This window comes from Gastrolobium bilobum, unplaced genomic scaffold, assembly GCF_033153095.1.
Source record: "Gastrolobium bilobum isolate Gb01-03AN ecotype WA unplaced genomic scaffold, APGP_CSIRO_Gbil_v1 utg19175, whole genome shotgun sequence".
Classification (NCBI taxonomy): domain Eukaryota; kingdom Viridiplantae; phylum Streptophyta; class Magnoliopsida; order Fabales; family Fabaceae; genus Gastrolobium; species Gastrolobium bilobum.
This window is the reverse complement of record NW_026896959.1, coordinates 174,536-199,618: the sequence shown is the minus strand read 5'-3', so window position 1 is coordinate 199,618 and position 25,083 is coordinate 174,536. Positions and strand designations below refer to the sequence as shown.

The following is a 25,083-nucleotide window of genomic DNA, read 5'->3' as shown; positions in this document are numbered from 1 at the left end:
AGTCATGGTATGATCCCCCTGAGTCAGAAACAAAAGGTATTACCAGTCGAAATCAAAGCAAAAAATCCACTAGCTATGGTGGACCCTAGTTTACACTTAATGATATTCCTCCAACTCAGTGGAAAACAAGACTTTTAGAATTTGGGGCATGGATTGATACAAAGTTATTGCCTACTGATGTTGATCCCTACAAAGTCATTGAAGAATTTTGTTCCAGAATGATTGGCTCACTCAAAGAATGGTATCATAATCTTGGCAAGACCAACTCCTCAATGTTGGTTCCATCTCTAGAATGCTAGGTGTGCTTCACTAAGAGTTTATTGGAGATGGAGATTTCATACACAAGAAGTACAGACAAGAATTATTTCAGATGAAATGTTGTTCTCTTAGAATTAAAGGTCTAGAAAGACATTTCAAGAGGATGATGCAGAGATTCTACTTGCTGAATGGATATAATTATGTTGCTTCATTGCCAAAGGAGATTCAACCAGAGCTTAACCGCATGGTTATAGCTCAAGGAAAAAACTTCACAACTCTTACAATGGGACAGATTCACCAATTGACCCTAGAAGCAATAGACAAGCTGTAATATCCCAGAAAAATAGTAACAATAAAATTAATAATAATAATAATAATAATAATAATAATAAAATAATAATAGTAGTGTGTACCCTTATGTATGGTGTTATAGGCATTGATTGTTAATAGTGTGTTATAATTTGACTTTAAAATTGTTGTGATTGCAAGACAAAGAAGAAGAACCATTTCAAAAAGTTCGGGAGAAGAAGGCGAACAAGTCAAAGAAGAAATTCAGATTTTTCAAGAAGAAGAGATTTCGAGGAAAAACCAAAGGGCAAAAATGCTTCATTTGCAAGAAGAAAAGTCACTATGCAAAAAATTGTCTTAACAAAGCTGTGAAGATGATCAATGCTTTAGACCTTGATGACAATAATGCAAAATCATTGTATTTTGAACAAAGTTTTGAAGATCAAGAAACAATCTTTGCTCTTCAAGACTCTTCCAGTGAGTCAAGTATTTCAGAAGATGATGTTCCAGTCTTAGCAAATCATGAAGTTTATCATCTTAGTCCAGCTATACCGAAGCCCAATGTAGAAGTCCACATTCTCTCACCCAGATTTAGACATCCGAAGAGGGTAATTGCTTACATGGATACTGGTGCTCAAAGGTCCACGATGGATCCAAAGATCTTACCACCATATGCTTGGAAGAAAGAAGCAACTTATTTGGTTGCAGCTAATGGAAAGATGTTCAAAACTGAATTGGTCACCAAACATCCCATTGGAATAAGATTCTCCCCGGAATGTGTTATTTGAACCAATGTAATTGGGACTCTATTGCCTAATAAAGATATTCTCATAGGAATGGATGTCTACATCCAGACTCGGAGACTTCAAATTCTTCCATAGGGCATAAAATTCAAAAGAGAGTTCAAATCCTATTCAAAGACAATGAGGTTATATGCACTCTCTGAAGCACCCCTGAACTTGATTTCATCAAAGAAAAACTTAATCCCTTATGTGCAGATAATCATGAAGGATTCTCAAATCCTAATCGTTTATGGAAAAAGCAAGAATTTCTCATTCAACTTCCTTTCAAGCTAAATGAAGGTATCAATCCTACAAAGGCGACTCATCCTGGCATGACTCCTTCAGATCTTCAACTAGCTAGACAATAGTGTCAATAACTCTTGAAGCAAGGATTGATTGAATCAACCAAGTCTCAATGGGCGTGTCAAGCTTTCTATGTTGAGAAGAGATCAGACAAAATTCGAGGCAAGAAAAGATTGGTGATTGATTATAAGTCTCTCAATCATTTTCTGCACGATGATAAGTTTCCTATTCCAAAGGCCTCTACTCTTCCAATCTTGATGAAAGATGCTCATATATTCTCCAAGTTTGATCTTAAGTCTTGATTTTGGCAACTTGGTGTTGATCCTGCTGATAGACATAAGACTGCATTCTGCATTCCAAATGCTCAGTGTCAATGGAAGGTGATGCCTTTTGGTCTCAAGGTCGCTCCTTCATTGTTTCAAAAAGCAAAGACCAAATTTTTTGATCCTATCCTAGACACTATACTCAACTACATTGATGATATTCTGTTATTTTCCAAAAATATGGATTCTCATAAAAGGTTGCTTAATCAATTTGCTTAGATAGCCCACAAATATGGAATCATGTTACCTGAGAAGAAGATTCATTTAGCCCAATCTGAAATTGATTTTCTGGGCATGCATTTCTGCAAAGGAATGTATCAACCTCAGCCACACATTGCAGAAGTGCTTCTAGATTTCCCAGATGAAAATCTCACTGTTAAACATATTCAACAATTTCTTGGAATTGTTAATTACATCAGAGATTTCATTCCTCATGCAGCAAAGTACACAAGTCTTCTTTCTAAATTGTTAAAGAAAAATCCTCCACCTTGGAGCCCTGAATAGACAAAAACAGTTCAAGAACTCAAGAAGATAGCACAAAGTCCTCCTGCATTAAAGATTTCTAGTACAAGTGAAAGAATATTGCAAACAAATGCTAGTGATCATTTCTGAGGAGCTGTTCTCATAGAAGAAGTTGATAGCAAAAGGCACTACTGAGGACATGCAAGTGGACAATTCACAGATGCTGAGAAACATTATCACACCACTTCCAAATAAGCACTGGCAGTTAAGAATTGAATCAAGAAGTTTGACTTCCATCTTCGTGGTTACAATTGTGAAGTCCAAATGGATAATTCCTCCTTTCCAAAGATCTTGGAATTCAAAAACAAAATGCCACTTGATCCTCAGATTCTCAGACTAAAAGATTGGTTATCAAGGTATGATTTTACTGTTAGACATGTCAAAGGAAGCCATAACACCATCCCTGATTTTCTATCCAGACCACCCATATCCAGACCTCTTATTATTATCCAAGTCATTTCCAACACAACTAGTTTTCCTTTGATATTCATGAAGGAACCTCTTCCTCCAAGAGCCAAATACAAAAGAAACTATCCTCCTGGATTAGGAAACCCAATTTCTATCATTCAAATCCAAAATTTTGCTATATAACATTACTTCTACTACCTTCACAGAACAATGAAAGCAAAAAATGTTATGATTGCAAATTTTAATCCTGAAGTTCCTTATCTAGGAATTTTAGAGATATTTTGTGATGTTGGTTTTGATATTATCTTAGATACTTTTTGGAGTATATGGTGCCTAACAGTCCATTCCTAGTTCCTTTAGCCTTGGCAGTCCGAAGAACTTATAAGATTCTCACTGATCCTGAGAAATCAGATTATAATCTACGGACACTACTGAAATGGTATTCTCCATTATCTTGGTGGAGAAAAGAGCTACATAAGATCATCCAGTCTAAAGTATGAGAGGGAAAGACACAGAAAGAAATTTCAAAGGTTGTTGTTGTCTTCATCATCCACAGACCTTATTGGCAAAGACCAGGTGGATTTATATGGTCTCAAAACATAGCCTATCTATGGGATATTTTGATGGTTATCCGTTAGATCCAATCTCTAAGACCAAACTGTTGCAACATATAAAAGAGATAAATGGATATGATGATCATCAAAGATCCACAAGACAAGTAGACCCATTTTAAGCAAATTCTTCTTAAGGCCCAAGTTTTCAAGATCCAAGCTCTTCACTAGGCCCAAGTCCAATAGAAATTGAACTTGTTTTTGACCTAGTCCAAGAACCAGAAAAGCTTAATAAGTCATATTTTGATCTTTCTCTTGATTATATCTAGAAAGATCCGAATGCTGACATCATGGATAAAATAATGCAAGAAAAGATGCAGACTGACAAAGGATGGTATCACAATTTCTACGAGGATGACAACTCAGAAGAAAGGAAACAACTCAATCTGTCACTTAGTAGCGATGACTAAGGAGACAAGATCACTTTCAAAGATTCCATTTAGTCAAAAGTCACTTTATGTTGTGTGGTTGTAATTTAAAGTTGCTTTAATAATTTTGGCTTTAGTGTGTCGAAGTCAAAAAGTTTGTCATGTTAGTTTGGTTTGTATTGTATTTAGTCAAAAAGCCTAGTTTGCTTAGTCAAAAGACTATATCTAGGTTTTGGTTTATCGTAACTTCGTCAATATTTTACCTTCAATCAAACATAGACTCAGAAAATTTAACCCAATTTTTTCAGTAATATTTTGACCTATCAAACATCTTTTTTTTTAACTTTCCTACCAAACTCACTTTCCTACCATATTCCTAGTAATTATATTTCCCTCGTAAATTTTTTTTCCTCTACCAAACGCCCCTTAAAAGGAAGTTTAGAAATTTTTGTAAGATATCGAAGAATCATATCCAGTTTGAGAAATAAAAACTTGTGAATATGTTCTAAGTTTCTCTCTTCTTTTTAAAAGCCAATTATAATGTTGTTACTATAATTACTATCTCTCAAAGAGAAAGCAAACATGCTCCACACTTGCCCTGCCAAAGGATCCAGTGTATTAGAAAGTAACTCTGATATGATCCAGTATTACAGTCCTCTTATCTTTAAGGATTCATGGGTGATAATCGTGTGGAAAAGAGCTAAGAAGTTATGGTGTGCTGTGGAATGCTCCGTGTTAATGACTAATTCATGGATTCTTAGAGATTGTGAGGCTCCCGACCATTTTGCAAAATTAAAAAAATTACATTAAAAGGGTCATTGATCCAGAAAATTCATTCTGAAAAATAAGATTATTCAATCTCGAGACAAATTGTCAAAGAAACCGAATAAAAATAAAAATAAAAATTAGACGGAGTGGATCGAGCTAAAGCTCTATAGTTGAGAGCAGTGTTATTAAACCCGGACCAACCCGGCCGGGTCGACCCGGGAACCGGTAAACAGGTCATATAACCGGTCCGGTTGAAACAACATACCGACCATGCATCAGAACCGGTGCGACTCGGTTCGACCCGACCGGTTTTCATAAAAAACCGGTGACCCGGCCGGTTAACCGGTAACCCGACCCGGTCCTAAAAAAAAATTTCCAAATTTTTTTTTTCAAAAAAAGTCATAATGGAAATATTTGAATATTTTTTTGCTTTTTGACTTACATAAGTGATGTACCTACAACACTAATATTATCTCAATTATGTACTATGCAGAAATTTTTTAATTAATTTATAGTTAGAGATATCATTTTCTGAACCTAAAGCCCCGTATCACGATCAACATATTTTTGTTTGATCTTTTATTAAATAATAATATGTGATTTAATACTTTTTACATTAAAATGTTTAAAATTTTTATCATTTTTTTTAGATATTTGAGTATGTTTGTAATTTTTAATATAAATTATAAAATTACATATAATTATCGGGTCATGCGATTGAACCAGTGACCCACTGGTTAAACCAGTGACCCAATAACTCAATACCTCGACCGAGTCAATGACCGAGCCAGTTTTAATAGCATAGTTGAGAACAATAAATAAGAAACCCAATTCGTGGACCTCACTTGAATGTCTAAACCCTAAAATTTCCAAATAGCCCAGGCCCACTCCTTTTTCTTTCTGCATCTTTTTTTTTTCTTTCTGTTTTTCTATTGCTTTCTTGTCTCTTCTCGCTCTCATAGATCGCCGGCGTCTTCTCCGTTCAAGTTGCAGTCTCAACCTCCCCGGCGTCGCCACCCATCTCTCTGGGGTAACCTCTTCTATTCTCGTTCTGTCTCTACCATGCTTCGCTTATCTTTAAAATTCAGTTCCAGCTATGCTTCCTAACTGGTATTCAAACGTCAGCATATAAACCATCAATGGGTCCTTTAATTTTTCAATGAGATGAATTTCTTAGTGTCTTTTTTTCTTATATATTTTGGGAGATTTGTTTATTTTATTTATGTATTGTGTTTTCTATGATGGGTGTGAGTTGCATAAGTGAAAAAAGGCGAGTGAGTACCTAGAACAGTTATTCAAGTCTTGGAGCATCCTATGAATAGAAATGGAACAAAAATTCATAAAATAAAGGTTACTATTTTATGAAGAACAAAAGCATTCTGCTTAGAATCATAAATCATATAACTTGCAGCAAGTTGTGCTACCCTCTGCATGTACACATCATTAGCTGTTTATACTTATTAATTGAAGTAAAAAAAAAAAAGGAGCAGTCCTTTACCTTAAACAGTTATGCGTTTAGGACTAAACGATAGTAGCTAATTTGGTGCAAGGAAACTGAGCAGGTGGGGGTGAGAGCATTGTTCGATCCTTCTCAGTACCGTCATTGGGAGGGGTCTAAAGTCTTAATTTCGGAACTCGCCCCGAATCGGATTAGTCGCGAAGCGATGAACCAATTGGAATATCTCCAAAAAAAAAATAACAACTATGTGTTCAGGGGCTGTAGTGTTTTTACTGGTGTGCCCAAGAGGAATAACACTTTCTTTGGGGGCTAGGTTAATGGATTCATATTTTTGAATTTTTTTGGATAAGAGGTGCTATCCCTACAATAGTTAGAACAGATATAGAGAGGAATTTGGTTATGATGGATGAAGGGAAAATAAAGTATCTGAAGAGGTTCAATTCATAAATTAACCTTTGCCGAGGGAACCCTTAGTTATATGGTACTTAATACTTCGAGTAGCTACTTCTTCGGTTTGTGATTGAACTACATAAGCATCTATTGGTCTGTTGAAAGGTTTTGCTACAAAAGATTTTTAGATTTGGTCTCGTTATGTGCAAGGTGTGATTTCCAACTTGGTGGATATTGTTATGAACTCTAACACAAAGAAGGAAGCAGAATGAAAGGTGGCCATAGTTTGTTAGCATCCTGAAAATTTACAAGATTACAGTATTTGTTTGTCCCTTAAGCCGGGTGAATGTTTTCTTGGTGATCAGATGAGCAACGGCATTAGACTTTTGTTATTGTAGACTGTTTATTTATAATTTTTTCTTGACATATGAACTTTTTCTCTCTCAAATAAAATGAGTAAAGGACATAAAATCTTTCAATTATGGGTTTTTTATCTGTAAATCAAAAAGTAGTTGACATTTTCCTGGTTGGATGTAGGATAATGGGGCGGAAAGCTGGCGGGCTTTATATCAACCCGAAGAAATTTGGTTCTCTTCATAAACCTTGCATGCAGGAAATGATAATGTTTCTCAACTGTTTGACTTCAAACCATGGCGACAATGATGCATGTGCTAAGCAGAAGGAACTATTAAATACCTGTTTGGATTCTCAGGTATTATAAATATTAGTTTAATGAAAGCTGTCATCTTTTGCTACCCTCTCCTTCTCGGGGTACCCTTTTTTAGTTGTTTTTGTCATATTGCATGAGAACTGAGTAGAACCAAAAAAATCTTCAATTTTGTTTTTTCAGAGTAAAAAGAACAGAAAGTCTTGGGGGAGTATCAATTATCAACTGCAGAGGCTTGGCCGAGGAAGGAAGTAGTTTGAGATTTTCAGATATGAATCAATTTTACAATTCAAGGTGGATTTTTGGAAAGCTTAGCATGTTATGGCAATGCTTTGGTTGTCAAGCTAAAATAAACATATTGTAACTTGTATTTTATCTTTAAATATCTTGATGATGAAATTTCTAGTTTTTCAATATTTTAACCATTCAATTAAGTTAAAACTTAAAAGAGGTTGTGGAATTATGTTGTAGAATGCCAATGTAATTTCTTTTCTATATCAATTAAAGCTCCAATGTGCTGCATATCATTTATGACACCATCACATTGTGTGTGATATTGTTGTCGCTGCCCTTCATATGATACGTTCTGTTAATTGATGAAGATGATAGGTTATGTTGCATTGTTTTTCAATGATGGTGTGTTGGCTGATTGATCATTTTGCCCTTATTTTATTGTTTTTGTACCATTTTGCTCCTCTTCCCAAATTATATATGGATCTGCACATGTTTGATCAAAGTTTGAACAAATCCTTGTCTTTGATAAGTCATTTATTCAAGTAAGTATCGGTCAAACATGGATAAATTGATATATAATTTGGGAAGAGGAGCAAAGTGATAATTTTTTAAAAAGAAACTGGGGCAAAATGCTCAATCAACGACGGAGTGTTGATAAACGTCAGTCATCTGATGCTTTATTTACATCGATTTGGGAAGATTGAAAACACATTCTTTCACAATTGATGAAAATGATGGATTGTGTTGCATTGTTGTTCACTGGTGGAATGCTGATGACTAATGCCCATCTGATGCTATATTCAATCTGATTTCGGAAGATTGGACAAAGTTAGCGATGCTTATTATTTTTATGCTTAAAGGATGATATGTGTAAACCATCTACTTTCAAGAGAATGAACTTACTGTTCAAAGTTTTTAAGTTCTGGTCAAGCTCTATAGGCTGCAGTTGGGTTTACGTAACCTTTTCTCGTTTATTTATCTACAGCTCACGCGAAAAAAGGGGATCTTTGCCACAATGAGTTTGAGTCCGTTAGGTGGAAACACTAATCATAATTCAGGAGCATGTTGCCCTGCAAAGATTGATTTTACGTAACCTTTTGCATCTTTTAGTCTAAACCCACTTTCATCAGATGGTAGATGTTGCATACTCACTTGTAATGCAGGGTGATATGGGACGATAAGTGATAAATGAATTCTTTTACTGAAGGACCAACTTGTAAATAAAATTATTCGGGGGGTGAAATTGTGGAAAAAAATTCTTGCTTTTTTTAATTTGATTAAACTGGCAAAACTCCCATAGACTTGTTATTTCAGGTCATATAGTTGGTGCTACCATGCATCCCCAACTAAAGTACATTAAATATGGAAGAAGTTATTCCAATTTTGACTGGTTTGGCTGTTGATTTTCCGGTTCAACACTTCCCATCCCCATTTGTTCCCACTTGAGTCCTGTATGCGAGTGCTGTTCTGGCACATTAATGACATGGATTCATTTGGTTATTAAGGTAGAGTGTGCCTGTGGAGAAACGCTTGAGAACCACTTTTCACTTTTGTCAGTTGTTCAATGCTTCCTATGTAGCACTTCTTCTGTGTGGTAATCTAGCTTTGGATCTCTCTGTTTGCTATTCTGACTTCAGACTTTAATTGCCCTTTATCTCAGCGAGGGCTTCTTCCATTTTGGTCTTAGTAGAAGGATCTCTGAAGTGAATGCAGCAAAGCATGTCAAATGGACATAAGCTAATTACAATAGGAGACCCGAGATTTGGGTTTTAGAATAATGTTATTTCATGCTTCTTTTCACTTATATATAGTCATTGTTTTCTTTATTTTTTTTCTTCCTAATTCAGATTTTTTTTTTGGAGTTAACTCAACTCTAATTACTTTTTTGAGGCGAGTTAGCTTTCTCTGATATTCTCACAAGCTTCGACACTCTTTGAGCCGGCTATGAGACTAATCCGGAGTGCGGGACGGGTCAGGGATGAAGATATTTAAACCTCTTCCAAAGGTGACATGTGTGATCGAATCAAGGTCTTTTTCTTTCCACTTACTCAGCTCCCTTACTACCAACTGAACTACCACTATTTGGTCCTAGTTCAGAATTTTAATTAATACAATTCGAGCCATGTGGAACTGATACAATAAGTTCCAACACTATTGATATGAATCCAATCCACATGAGATATTAGACTCAACTCATGAGTGGCCCAAGAGGTCCGACAGTCAAGATTTACAAGTTAAGGAAACGCGTATATCCCATGTTGATGTCATTCCGTAGACATATAACTATTGTAGCAACAGCTCAGACCTCTACAATCATCCTAATAGCCAATAACTAAGGGACATACATATGATTTCAGCTATACCTAAAAGGCATAACCCACAATTAGGCTTCCCACACACGGGATAGTCTGCAAAAGTCACTTCAACCCACCAATGGAATTAAATTTCGCCATATTAAGGCAATATAAACATGCCAATCAACTACTATATATTGGAGGCTTAATGTTTAAGTATGATCATATGATCCATCTTTATAAAAGCTCATTGATCAAATACTGACTTGAGTATCGGAATGTCTTGTAGGTACCTTCCACATTTGTCCCAACCAAAGAAGATCATCCAACACTATTCTTCTGTCCTGCAGAAGTATTCCGCTTTGACATCCATCTCGAAGAAGACTGTGCTATTAAACTCAACTGTGTATGGTTTAGCCTAATATTTCCCTGACAAATCAACTATTTTTCCTATTTCCGAACTCAAAATCAAGATATTTAATTAAGAAAAGTAAGCTTAAACCAATGATCTTGATTGTCAACTTATTTTTATTCTTGTATTTCTTACTTATATTTCCTTGATCCTTTAGGGGGTCACTCGCTGTTTTATGTTGTTCCTAAATTTTATGACGTCATTTTTTTTATTTGCTACTCATGAAATTCCTTTATCTTGCTAAAAAGTAAAAAGAAACAAAAAAATCACTACACAAGGAAAAATGTTCCTCCCGTGACATTTGATAGAATAGGGTTATCCAAATATGAGGTATGATTAGTAGAAAAAAAAAATTTAAATAATACTTCGTCTGTAAGTTCTAAACACTGTCAATGCTTACTTAACTACGTGTATATACATACATAACAACTAGAAAAATGCCTCGAATCTCAGGGCATTACAACTGCATAAATACGAAATCCAGTGAGAATGTGGGTGGCAAAAGATAGGAAAATTAATAGCCATCGAAATGCTTGAATTAACAATTTCTATGCACAGGATCATGCTTTTAGAAGTTATCGTTGGATCTTCTATAAAATTTTATTTGTGCTTTCTTGTCTTCAACTACATCAACTAGATATCTGCATCGATTGTGTAAGGGAAAATTGCAAGCAGAAATTGGTCAGTAAGGGGTTGGGGTCAGGGTTCAAAACTGCAACACATCAATAATGACATAATCCCAGCATGAGATTTGACAATTCAAAAAATTACACTAATTAACTTAGCATTTATAATGAGGAAAAATGAACATGACAGAAAAATCATGGACCAGATCGTATTCAAAACAGGTTTCGCTCCCTTCGTAAGCAAGATTAATTGACCTTCATGGACGAAAATAAATGCCTTGCACTGTCCTGATTAATATTCGCCTAATGTTACCTACTTACCACATACGAGATAGGGGATAAATTATTCTATCTATTTTTTTTTCTGTTTATTTTTTCTTACCATTCTTTAATATCATTAGATCAAAATATCAATAGAAAAGAGAAATAATAAAGATAATTGAGATTCTGATCTAATAATATTGAAGAGTAGTAGACAAAGGTAAGCCAAAAAAAAGATAGGTAGAATAAATTATTCTTTCCTTTAAAATACCATTTAAAAACTTTAAAAAAATAAATTAATAATTATTACTTGCTAGGGTTATGATGTCTTTTTTGATATTAAAAGCCATTTCATTATGAATATGTGAATAAATATCTTTTAAGGTTTTTCTTTTTTTAAAACCACTGTTTAGTTAATATATTTAAATATGAAACTGATTTTAACATAATCAAATAAAAAACAAAACTTATCATCCACCTAATTGATTATCGGGATAGGTTATTCTTACACTAGTGTAATAAATAAGAAATATTACATCAAATCTTGGACATTGATATATATACTTGTATCTAACAGCTTAAATATTTAATAAATCAAAATTGTTAGATATATATAAATAAGATCAATGATCAAGATTAAAAGCGTAAATTATATCAGTATAAAATAATCTTAACTCTTGATTATCAAGTAACATTTTTGGTAAGTCCAAATTACATGCTCAAACAAATGTATATTTCTCAAACGTCAAGAGTTTGTATAGTTGGTAAGCATGTTATGCCCAAGATATATATTGTTGGGGTTAAAAAGTCTTTGATTCAATTTTCAGACAAAATAATTTAGAACTATAGTGAAGAAATCTTCACATTTTATGCCACAAATATACTTGAAAATTAATAAAAGGAAAATGACTTTTATGTTTGTGGTGCCTATATAGAATAATTTTATGAAATTTTTATTCTTTAAATATATGAAAAGTTAATTATAATTATTTATAATTATCTTTTTTAAGGAGGTTGTGTTTATTTGTATGACTTGAGAAGAACACCGCATTGTTGACTTTCTCCAAAAAAAAAGAAAAAAGAAAAAGAAAGAAAAAAGGGTAGAGATGAAGATGATATATGTAGGGATTGCTTGGGAACGAAGACAAAATACTAAAAATGTTTAGTTAGCCTTTTTCTAAAAATGGAGGTTTCTTGAAGGAAGACAAACATTTCCAAACGTGAGCATCACCACTTTTTCCATAAATTGAAGGAGTGTTGAATTCTGAGACAAATGATAATGGAAAGAGAGATTGACACAAACAAGACAGCGTGATAGAAGAGGGGGGCGAAGGGGGGGCTATTCTGACTGAGATTTGCTTCCCTTAACAAAACCAAACAAAAGCCAATAGGCTAAGAGAAAGGGAATATTATGACTCATAGAAAGAAGAAAAGGAATAGTCAGAAAGAGCAAAAGACAGCTTCTTTTACATTGACTGAATGAATGAAACTTGTGTATGGTATTGCTATGAGTATGAGTACTGACCAACACTTCTGATCCTCCAAAGCTTTTCCTACTTCACGCCTCTCTCTGCATCATTTCGATGGGATTGGACGTACCTTTTATCTGACAAACTCTTTCTATCATTCTCATCTTGTTCATATAACTTTATATCAACATACAACACAACTAATATCCAAAAAAACATACAACACAACAAATTAAATGCACTAATTGAATAATCTTTATATGACTACCCAACAAAATAATCTTAATTTATAAAATCTATTCATGCAAACATTACTCTCTCTTTTTCATGAATGATTAATATTTATAATTTTTATCACTAAGTAAGAGAATTGATTGGTATAAGATTATTTCAGCTTAATCAATACTCCTGAAATCAAGTTTTGGATAAGCAATTATATTAAAAGAGATATGTTATTTTACCTATCTTTTTTCTACTTACCATTGTTTATCACTCTCTAATACTATCAGATCATAATCTCAATTAACTTTATTATTTTGCTCCCTTATTAAAATTCTGATATAATGATATTGAAGAGTAATAGGAAAAAATAGACAAAAAAAGATAGATAAAATAATCTATCTCATATTAAAAAAGAGAATTGTCATCCTTAAAAAAGATAGGTAAAATAAGTGGTTACTGAATTAGTCGATTTAATCAATAAATAGATCGGCGGAGAAAATTTAGTAAAAGAAAATATTTATAGTGTTTACTTGTATCTTTCATTTTGGTTCATTTACCACCGATCTCAATTAATTTGGGATAAAGATGTTATTGATGTTGATGTTGACTTGTTAAGTTCAAAATAAACCAAAACAGAAAATAGTTAATGTATGAATTAATATAAAAAAATATAAAGACTAAAATTCAGATAAATAAAAAATTATAGGTATCAACATTTTATTTAAACCAAAATTCAATGTTTGGAACTAAAGACATATTTATTACTTTGATTTATTTTTTGAAAAACTATTGTCATTAAATTAGCTATAAATTTTTATTCCGTGATACAAGAAAATCTAAAATTTTACTCTTACAAATAATAAAAAAAATTACTTTTTTCAAAATTTACACTTGAACATAAAAAGTTATAATTTTTTAGTAAACATTTTAAGTAACTTATTTATATAACTTTTTCACTAAACATATATGCCAAATAAAACATTTTTGTCGCTTACCAAAAAAAAAAAAACATTTTTGTCAAATTAATATTTTCCTTTTTCTTGCTAGAGTCGTCATCTACGTACATACATTTGGATTTCACTTCACATTGACGGGGCTATTTTGTCCCTTTGTGTGAATAAGCAGTGGTTTTTTTTTACTAATATATATATATATATATATATATATATATATATATATAGGCATGTTCATTTTACATTAATATAAGACTAACAAGTCTTACACCACATCTTAATCATTGATGAAACGAAAATCATCGGTTGGTATTTGTAGTGTAATTAATGATTAATTAATATTAATTAATTCGTATGACTTCCTAAATTATAATCGTTGGATGCACGAAAATCAACGGTTGAGATGTGGTACCGGTGTAAAATGATCCTGATCCACACACACATATATATATATATGGAAAAACTATTCTCATGCTACATGAAATATGTTTTTTCTCTTACACATTCTTCAACTACTGTGCCATTTTTTTCTTTTTTTTTCTTTTTTATTTTTTCAGGTGGTGGAGCCCACAAATTTGTTTCTATAACATGAGATAACTTATCTCCTTTAACACGAGATTAATAAAATCTTATATATATATATATATATATATATATATATATATATATATATATGGGAAAAATATTTCTGCAGTTACTGCAGACAAGTTATCTGCATTTTTTTCAAAACGACATCGTTTTTGTATTGAAATCTTAAAAAATTATAAATATAAAGACTATTATAACACTGAAATAAATTAAAATTACAAAAACACAATGATTTTCGGCTCAAAACGACGTCGTATCGGGCTTACTGCAGATAACTTATTTGCAGTAACTGCAGAAAAAGCAAACTCTATATATATGGGCTTATCATTTCTCAAGCTGCCGGAGATAATTTTATTTCTGGCTAGTAAATCATAACCGTACAAAGATGGATCAATGATGATAAAGGAAGAGAGAGAAAAACAGAATCATAACCATTCAAAGATGAATTAAGTAATATAAGTAAATAAATAAACAAAACGACGTAGTTTTGGGGTGGCCGGATATAAACTTATCTCACGTTGCCGGAGAAATGTTTCTCCTATATATATATATATATATATATATGTGAGGTAGATCCTTTGACACTAGTGTCAAATTTAAAATTTGACACCTCATCTGAGAACCGTTAGATGAAAAAAGATCAACGACTCTGATTTGTAAGCATGTGACATCATTGATCTTTTTCTATCTAACAGCTATTAGATGAGATATCAAATCTTAAATTTGACACTGATGTCAAAGGATCATATATATATATATATATATATATATATATATATATATATATATAGGCAAAAGTATTTCTACAGCAACTTTAGATAAGCTTATCTACCGCTGCCATTTTTAACTATATTCTCCTATGAGAATATTGTTATAACGTTAAAGTTGCTCTTTTTTTCTCTCTCCTCATTTACTTTTCAGAACTTTTTTGATGACGTGGAGAGAGAGAAAATAACAACTTTAACGTTATAACTATATTCTCCCAGGAGAATATAGTTAAAAATTGCAGCTGTAGATAAGCTTATCTAAAGTTGTTGTAGAAATATTTACCCCATATATATATATATATATATATATATATATATATATATATATATATATAGGAGAAGAATATTTTGAATCCAGAATAAGATTTCTAAGTCTTACTCCTTATCTCATTCGTTGATTTCTGTTCATCCAATAGTTATAGTTTAGGAAGTCATATAAATATATATATATACGAGGAATGTTATACTTACAACCTTGTTTTTTACAACCTCTTACAACCATATATCATAACCGTTGATTTTCGCCAATCAACGGTTGTCATTTATTATGAATTAATAATTAATTAATGAGTTTAATTTGCGAAAATCATAACTGTTGATTGGCGGAAATCAACGGTTATGATATATGGTTGGAAGAGGTTGTAAAAAAAAAAGGTTATAACTATAACCTCTCCCTATATATATATATAAAAGGATTAATGTTTTTTAATATTATAGAAGATGATTTTATCTCCTACAAACACACATAAAATTGTGTGAGACCATGTGAAGAGAAAAGAGAGAAAAAGAAAATATGAACCCCACATACTTTTATGTGTGTAAGAAATAAAATTATTCATATAAGATTAGAAACATTAATTTCAAGGATACCAAAAAAAAAAAAAAGGAGACATTAATTTCATACATATATTAAAAATATTTTTATTAAAAAAGTAAAAACATTTTGAAAAAAATAATAATATCTCGACATAAGTATTTTAAGAATTAAAGTAAAAAATATTATTTTATTTTGAACATGAGCAGGAAGGGACAAAAAAATAAAAAAATAAAAACACCACTCATGAGATATTCTTTTCAGAAATTGGTTTGGGTTTGGATGAGCATTGAATAATAAGCATTAAGCAGTATTTTATATATATATAATGTGGGCAGTGTTCGTACTAGCATGGAGTTTTGCTTTCATCAATAGCATCTGTCTCTCTCTTCTGCAACATCGTCCTTCCAACCTCGGCCTTGACAAAACAACACTGAAATGATAGATGCATTCACCACACTCACTTGCCTTTTCTTTTCCACCAAAAGAAACCAACATAGATAGATAGATAGATATGAATGAATATATATCAATAAAGAATTGAACAAAAAGGTCCACTTGGATCTTATATATATATATACTTGTCCATCCCTACCAATGCCAACAAGACCCCAATAATTTCTTCACATGTGATGTGAGAAGAGTGAGGAACCAAAACCAACTTCAAAATCACGTCCTTTGTTCCATTTCTGGTTGTGTTCTTCTTCCAAATCTCCTTCCCTAATTCTCTCCACTCTCCAATTCCACTGAAAATGAGGAACAGAATCAAACAACCAACCATATCCCAGGTGATTGCTAGCTATATATGAGTCAGCAACAACTACCCTTCCAAAAACCACTCTTGTAAGCTATTTATTGCTTTCCCCTCTTAGGTGCTTCCCTAATAACAACACTTTCACTAACATTTCCACCACTATCTTTCTGCATCAAAAGAAGAAACTATGTCTAACCTTTCCCTTTAACATTAAAGGCAACCCTACCTAGTACTTTTACACTTCTCTATATTTCCCATTTCCTCCATTTTTTATTTTATTTTTTGTTTAGTTTCCACTGAAAGAAAGAAAACCCATATAACATAAATATGGATGGTTTTCACCCTTCTATCAGTTCTATGACATCTCCTTTTTCTTACACATTCCCTATTAGTGGTGTTGCTGGTAGTAGTAGCAATGTTACCATTGCCACCAGCACTTACAGTAGTACTCCATGGATGAACAGCAGAATATGGAGTAAGCTTCCTCAAAGGCTTCTTGATCGTGTCATAGCTTTTCTTCCTCCACCTGCTTTCTTTCGTTCACGTTGTGTTTGCAAGAGATGGTATGGTCTTTTGTTTTCCAATACCTTTCTTGAATTATACCTCCAAGTCTCACCACGCCGCCATTGGTTCTTGTTCTTCAAGCACAAAACCCGAAAGAGCTATATCTACAAGAACAACAATGGTGGCAGCACTGGACATGGTGGTGGTGGTGGTGAAGGGTACCTCTTTGATCCCTATGATATGTCATGGTACCGTATTTCCTTTGCTTTTGTTCCTTCTGGATTCTCTCCAGCATCTTCATCTTCAGGGTTACTCTGTTGGGTTTCAGATGAGGCTGGTCCAAAAACCATGCTTCTATGCAACCCTATAGTTGGTTCTTTAACTCAGTTACCTCCAACATTGAGACCAAGACTCTTCCCTTCTATTGGCTTAACCATTAGCCCAACTTGCATAGATGTTACTGTTGCTGGGGATGACATGATATCTCCTTATGCAGTGAAAAACTTAACATCTGAAAGCTTTCACATTGATGGAGGTGGGTTTTATTCCATGTGGGGAACCACATCTTCTCTGCCTAGGCTCTGTAGCCTTGAATCTGGTAGAATGGTTTATGCAGAGGGGAAATTCTACTGCATGAATTGTAGCCCTTTTAGTGTGTTGGCTTATGACATTACATCAAACACTTGGTTCAAAATCCAAGCCCCAATGAGGAGGTTCCTTAGGTCACCAAACTTGGTTGAATGCAAAGGGAAACTACTCCTTGTTGCTGCAGTTGAGAAGAGCAAGTTGAATGTGCCAAAGAGTTTAAGGGTGTGGAGTTTGCAAGCTTGTGGAACAATGTGGGTGGAATCAGAGAGAATGCCACAGCAACTTTATATTCAGTTTGCAGAATTAGAAGTTGGGAATGGTTTTGAATGTGTAGGGAATGGGGAGTTTATTGTTATAATGATAAGAGGAACAGATAAGGCATTGCTGTTTGACATATCAAGTAAGAGATGGGAGTGGATTCCACCATGTCCATACACTGCAAATGATGGCTTTGAATTGCATGGTTTTGCTTATGAACCTAAACTTGCTACCCCAGTTACTTCCCTCCTTGATCAATTGGCACTGCCCTTTCAGAGTTATAATGCTTAAATGTGGAAATGGTTTATTATATAATTTATGTAATGTAATGGTATGGTAGTATATATGGCAATCTATGACTCCTTCTGTAGTATTATTATTTTTATTCAGTACACTAGTCAATATATTTATCACGTAGCGCAGTTCTAAGCAACTAGCTTATAGCTAGCTTGGATTTTGGAAATGCAATTAGAAGTAGCCTCCTTTTGCAGTTACAAAAATGCTATTTCTTTTTATTTATTCCTCGTTAATAATTAGTATATATCATAAAGGAATAATGAAACAAAGAATAGGAAGCAGGCTATAGAATAGCTTTTAACAAATTCTAAATTTTTATAAAGACGTTAATTAGAATAAAACTAGTTACGTTTTTATTTTATTTTCCTCTGTTGCTTAATGGAATGCAAATAGCTAGGTTCCAAGTTAACTATTTCTAATAGACATGTTGCATTTAATGCATCAAGTCATATCCAACAAATTACAAAGGTATTTCGTTTGACCAACCGCGTGAATACATTGTTGAGTGCAAATTATATATCAAACTTTAAACTTTTCTAAACAACCCATCTTTCATGTGAAAATTTCTTTCAAATCACCATGTTATATGGAATATCTTAGTCATTCATTTATAAATTAATGGTGATAATTTTAATCAGGGTGACAATTTCTGACACGACCCGCTAATCTGATCCGGACCCGACACGAAATTTTCGTGTTTGGGTCAACCCGCTTACTGTTCGGGTTGAAGAAAAATGACCCGAAAAAATTTGTGTCGGGTTCGGGTCAACTCGTTAACCCGCTCTGACGCGCAAATAATTTTTGTATAAGGTTATTATAGTCATTTTTGTGAGTGGTATAAAAGAAATAACATATACTTAGAGTTTCAAACAACCCTTTTCACTCTTATTGGATGTATATGCTTTTATTGGATGTAAAATCAGTGCCTAAATACAAGTTTTGAATGTGAGTATTCCAAAATTCGTGTCAGGTCGGGTCAGGTCGAGTCGTATTAACACGTGTAATAATGGGTCATGGTTACATTATAAGATTATTCGTGTCGTGTCGTGTCTACCTGAAAAAAAAGCGGGTCGTGTTCGGGTTGAGATTTTTCGTGTCGTGTAAAATTCGGGTCGGGTCGAGTCGACACGAATTGCCACCCCTAATTTTAATGAATAAATTTGTGAAATAAAAAAACGAAAAATTATCACTTTAATTGCTCACGGTTGATTTGTGAATAAATGACTCAGATCTTTCTTATAACCAAGTTAAATAAAATTTTCACATGAGAGAATTTATTCTTTGTGGGCCCTATAAAAAAATAGAGAAAACAAAATCCACCCACTTACATATTTTTGATTTCTACTAGATCCACCGTCTATGATATATCAGCGTGAAACTTTTTTTTTTTTTTCCGGTAATTAGTGTGAAACTTCTTTTATTATATATAGCAACTAAGTTTAGCTATATTGAAGTGTCCTCCTGAAAAATCAAATGTCGTTTTTAAAGTAAGAGTAAACATAATTATATGATTTCATTTAAAGAGAAAATTATTAATATTTATAAAGAGAGAAAAGTTATTGAAAATAAAATTTGTATTTTCTTTTCATACACACGTCTAGAGTGCCCATTCTTGATGAGTTGCTGTTTTTGCTGTTACTAGTACTAATCTACTGTAATGATGTGGTAGTCCGATTGTCATATTGTTTTGTGTCTAATTGAACTGCCATCTTAAAAAAATAAAAAAATAAAACGCAAACAAGAAACAGAATTTTCTTCTTCAAAGAAAATTGTGTTTTTTAAACTACTGAAATGTGAAGTATCCAAAAAGATGAAAATGTATGTGACATATAAATACTACATTATTATTGTTCTGTCTGTGTGACAAAGATGTCTAGTCCAGAATTAGTAGATCAATATGAGATTATGTGCTCTCTCTAGGTATCTATGATTTAGATACCTTGGGAGAAACGAATCACCGTACACAATAATAAGGCTATAGGCAATGGGGGTGGTGTGTGTGCACAGTGATTGTGTTATTGTAAAAGTGAGAGATTAGTCCATATATGTAGTCCTCATCTTCTATTTATAGAGTTTACCTTTAGGGTTTGATTGATTTGAACCTCTTATTGAATAGGCCCAGTTGACTCCTTGCCTAGTTGTCAAGTGATTATTGTTGATGGGCCATCTGAACATATGGGCCTTACACAGGTCCATAATAGCTGCTCCCCAGCCTGGGTAGCTTGGTTGACCAAGGTACCGGGTGCATACGTCAAAGTGACCTTCGGTGGGCTAATTGAAAGCATGGCATATGGGCCTTATACAAGTCCATAACAGGTTACCCCCAGCCGGGTAGCTTGGTTGATCAAGGTGTCAGGGTGCATATACTTGTTACCCATATATATTCTGCTTTGAAGAGAAATTCTTTTATCTGGGTTCCTTTTACATCCCCCAGCCGGGTTAGTTTGTAGACCGAGGTATATACATGGATTATCTTAACCCTTATAGTCGAGATACATGGGTACTACCTCAACTTCACTTTTAATCTGCTGTTGGAGACGTTATCTCTTCCAAATAATGATAACTACTCTGCACGTGGCATATTTTTATACGTCTGCCATGCTCCATCATCTCCCACACCACTTACATTAAATGCAAATTGTCAGTTACGTCCCTCAACCGTCTTATCTGCGTCATGATTTTACCAATTTGCCCTTGCCTTTTCGCTTCGCGATTTTGAACTGTTTAAGTTTCTATTTTCTTTGATTTCATATCCATCTTTTTTCTATCTGCTGTAAACCTTTTATGGCAATCGTCTTCATTTTGGTGCGTCTTGGTTTCTAATCATGCGTGGTTTTTGCTTGCTCTTACTTTCTTTCTCTACTTTCACTATCAGGTATGTTGACAATTCTCCTTCTGATATTTTTTACATGCTCTGTTTGTAACTTGGTATATGCTACTGCCATATGGTTCTTTTCAACGATGTTTTTTCCTATGATTTTGTCTTCATCTTGAGTGCCATTGCATGTGCTATTTGTTATATATAGGTCCCATTACTGCATTTTCCTTTTTGGCTTTTCTTGAATCTGTTTATTGTGGGTTTCTTTACATGACCCATTTCTGCTTTCCTTTTTCCATCCAATAATAGTATGAGTGAGGGAAGTTCTGGTGGACGGGGGAAATCCACTTGCCCTCGTGGCCTTGGCCGAAGTGATGAAATTGACGAGGAGGAAGAGAGATTTATTCAAAGTCTTTCTCCGGGTCCGAGGTATTGGATCTTTGGGAGACCTTAGGCCGAAGAGGAAACAACGCAAGCAGCATTATTGGGGGGTATCGATGAGGCAGTAGTAAAAAAGTGTCATCATCTTGGTCTCCCTCCATTCAGGGTCGAGGTCAGAACTTAGGTCGCGGATATGGGAGCAACCCTGCCTCCATTTTATCTAAACCATCCTCCAAATCATCTCCTTCACTGTCTTCTATTTATCGTTCAGGTATTCAAACTGCCAAACCAACATCCCCTTTTACATCTGCTAGGCCGACTTCAGATCCTTGTTATAATTGTCTCTACCTTAGTGCCCAATTCATTGAGAGAGGTAATGACGCCATGGCCGATTACACGTTAGGTAGCTGCACCCATCAGCAGAGTACTCAAGCTTTGAATTTTAACCCACGTGATCTTAAAGTTCCAACTGATTTCTCGTCTGACTCTTCAAGTTCTTCCAGTAGTAATTTTTTTAGTTCAGATATGTACATTTCTTGTTTTAGTCTTCCCTTCTTGTTGCTCTAGGTTCTTATAGAGTCACCTTCTACAGAAATAGAAGCTGAGGAAATTTCTACCGGGCTAGGATAAAATCTCGAATTAACCTCTGTCGAGAAGGGATCTATTTTTCCCGGAATGGACCTTGTCAGCAAATATCCGCAGGTTACCATGGAGGTCCTAAGTTTCAGATCGAACGTGAAAGCTAAGGACATCTTCGAGCTTCCCATTGGAAATCTGCTAGATTTTAATGTATTCCCCCTACCGAGGATGAACCCGTTTGTTCAGGGAGGAACCCAGAAGAACCCCTCTCTTTTTTCTTTTATAGAGATTTGGTGACCAAAGTTCGTATCCGCTTTTCCTTTTCTGACTTTCAAATAGATTTACTCAATCATCTACATCTTGTGCCCAGTCAAATACATCCCAATGGCTGGGCATACATCGTTTCTTTTGAGCAGCTATGCATGTCCTTGAAATTACCCTGCTCCGTTTCTCTCTTTCTTTATTTTTTTAAAGTATACAATCCTCGTACCGGGTCAGAAGCTCCTGAATTAAAGGGGTGGTCTAACATCCAGGGTAGAGCTTGCAAGCCTTCCTGAAAATTGTTTTCCGTCTTTAATGACTCCTTTAAGGATTTCAAAGGTTCATTTTTTAAAGTGGTCGCTGAAGTTGGGCAACGACCTTGGTTTCTTTCTGAAGACGGGACAAAAGGGAGATTTTTGTTATACTGGACCCAAGAACATCATCTTCTTGCCTCAAAGTCCTTTAAATTAAAACTCTTCCAAGAGGATAAAGTTACTGTTGATGCTTTACTATACCATATGGATTCACATGGCCATGTGAGCGTTGTTTATCTTGTTTCCCAAGCATTAACAAGCCCCAACAAACCTTCAAGTATGATATCTGGTGTTGAACACTCATATATTATATTTTTGCCTCATTTTTTATCATAACTTTTTCTTTTGTCGTTTTTCAGGTTCACAGATGTCAGAACTGGATTATATCTTTGTCGTTAGGAAGAAAGCCGAAGCTCGTGCTGATTCATCCAAGGCCAAAAAACAAAAAAGTTTCTGATTCTTCTACCTCAGTCTTATATTTAACTATGGGTGATCCTCAAGGAGTGGAATCTGACATCCCAATCTCTGCTCCATCTAGTGCCCCCAGTGGTACTTCCTCCAAGGCAGTAATTACTGTGGACAAAGGAGTTCGTGTGCCACCCTTGCCAACTGGCCTGATAAGGGGTGCTCTTTGGGACACTGGGTGTCAACTGAGTTACGGGGTGTGACTCATCCTCCACCTTCTTTCTATGGCATCGACATTCCAACCAAAATAGAGATGGAGGAACTCAAAAAAGCTGAAATATATGCATTCAAGGCTGCCTCTTTATTGAAGCCTTATTCCATCCTTCTTGATAAGCATTCAGAATTGCAAGTCGAGTTGGATGTGGCTCGCGTTGAACGAAATAAAGCTTAAGAGGAAAAGTAAAAGCTTGTTGAGACCTCATCCATGCTAGAAGAAAATTTAAAGTAGTCCAAGGCGGAGCTAAGGTTTGTAGCCGAATCCCTTGGTGTTGAAGTGTTGCGGATCTAGCAAGTGTACTAGTCGTACAAGTAATAAAATGATGAGTAAAGATCGTTCCCACAGAGATTTGTATTCAAACACCAATGAACCATAGAAAACTAATTTGAATTAAACAAAGGTTTGTAAAAATCATGAATGTTTTGTCACCAGAAAGTTAATTTGAAAGTAAATTAACTTAATACTAAAAATTTGAATTAAGATTTATAAAAACAAGTAGTCAGAAAACAACTTTCCTCAACAATAAACTCAAGTAAACTGATCATATGATGAAATCTTTTTCCTGTGATGTTAATCAACCTTTTACTTATCCTCAAGATGTAATCCCTTACTACCCTGATAGATACATTAATCAGAGACCCCAATCCCTTGGTGATTCCTTTCTTAATATATGCATGAAATATTAAGGTCTTAAGATTACATCAGAACTATAGCATCAATTCCTTGAGTACTATAATCCTGATGATGAAATTGTCAAATATAGGAGTAGTGTAAACATTCCTGTTCTACACTCCTCCTTTAGTAGAAAAAATTGAATCAGAAAATCTCATATCAACACATGAAAAACACTTCATCATATTAATCAAATATACATAAGAGTATCATTGAGTTCCATTGAATTCAGACTACAATGACTCTACTCAGACATAACTAAAGAAGATAAAAGAGAAGAAAGATCAAACTCCATTTCCATGTAGTGAATCTTCAATCTCCAAGTGCAATTACAATAGAGAAACTAACTAATACAAAGACTAAGTTTAAGAGTTTTAGAGAGAAGTCAGATCAGAGAATCTGATGTAGGAGAGAGAGAGAGAAAGACTCCAGATATCCCAAATTGTGAAGGCCTTTGCCTTATATAGTTTTACAATTTAAAACAGAATTTTAATATGGGCGCTAAAACGTTCAGAATGAGCGTTTTAGCGTCCATTCTTGACGGATGCCCAACTGCTTTAAACTAACTTGAACGCTTAAACGTTCATGATTGGACGTTTTAGCTTCCATGCCTCGTGAATACTCAACTGTCCTCAACTGACTCAAGCGCTAAAACACTTGGTTTAGACGTTTTAACGTTGGAGACCAGAGATTTTTTAACATCAGGGCGCTAAAACGTTCGTTGAAGGAAGTTTTAACGCCCAAGACCAGCAACTTTTCGTCCTCAGAATGTAGCAACGCGCTAAAACGTTCTGTGTGGCCGTTTTAGCGCTCAGCACCAGCAAGTTTTGGCCTCTTTCTGCAACAGGGCGCCAAAACGTTTTGTGTGGACGTTTTAGCGCTCAACACTTAGGCATTTTTCTCCTCTTCAAAATCTCCTTCCTTCTCCAATTTCCTTTTTAGCTAGCTTTTCCTACAAGAACAATACAAATTCTCAATAAAGCTTCTTGAACTTGTAGTTGAGGAAATTCTAGGACATTAACCTCTTTTTCCATCATTTAATCACACAAATTGATACTAATTCATGCTGAAAAACTTGATGAACTAAGGGTTTATCATGAAGCCGAGAAGGACCTTACTATTAATTCCATCAAGAAGACTTCAGATATTATACTTGAAAATGAGTCTGTTTTGAGTATCCTACTTGCT

General features: G+C 34.3%; 2 protein-coding genes across 4 annotated transcripts; both read left to right on the top strand.

Annotated features, from left to right (window-relative positions):
- Positions 1-5,497: 5,497 nt before the first annotated feature.
- LOC133303009 (uncharacterized) lies at positions 5,498-8,585 on the top strand. 3 transcript variants are annotated; one of them, XM_061502836.1, is made up of 4 exons: positions 5,498-5,661; positions 7,018-7,192; positions 7,331-7,441; positions 8,367-8,585. In XM_061502836.1, the coding sequence occupies exons 2-3, from the start codon at positions 7,022-7,024 to the stop codon at positions 7,400-7,402; spliced, it is 243 nt and encodes an 80-aa protein (XP_061358820.1). In that variant the 5' UTR covers positions 5,498-5,661; positions 7,018-7,021; the 3' UTR covers positions 7,403-7,441; positions 8,367-8,585. The 3 variants fall into 3 exon arrangements, with proteins under 3 accessions (XP_061358820.1, XP_061358819.1, XP_061358821.1); XM_061502835.1 differs by lacking the exon at positions 8,367-8,585 and having other exon boundaries at positions 5,501-5,661; positions 7,331-7,678; XM_061502837.1 differs by lacking the exons at positions 5,498-5,661; positions 8,367-8,585 and having other exon boundaries at positions 6,998-7,192; positions 7,331-7,679.
- An 8,283-nt stretch (positions 8,586-16,868) lies between these two features.
- Positions 16,869-18,182, top strand: LOC133303001 (protein UNUSUAL FLORAL ORGANS). The gene has a single exon (XM_061502825.1). The coding sequence runs from the start codon at positions 16,869-16,871 to the stop codon at positions 18,180-18,182; it is 1,314 nt and encodes a 437-aa protein (XP_061358809.1).
- The last annotated feature ends 6,901 nt before the right edge of the window (positions 18,183-25,083 follow it).

What these genes read in the sequence shown, in the direction of transcription:
- LOC133303009 (XM_061502836.1), top strand. Translation starts at nt 7,022, where the DNA reads ATGGGGCGGAAAGCTGGCGGGCTTTATATCAACCCGAAGAAATTTGGT. An exon ending in ATACCTGTTTGGATTCTCAG is followed by an intron (nt 7,193 to 7,330) that starts GTATTATAAATA and finishes TTGTTTTTTCAG; the next exon opens with AGTAAAAAGAACAGAAAGTC.
- LOC133303001 (XM_061502825.1), top strand. Translation starts at nt 16,869, where the DNA reads ATGGATGGTTTTCACCCTTCTATCAGTTCTATGACATCTCCTTTTTCT.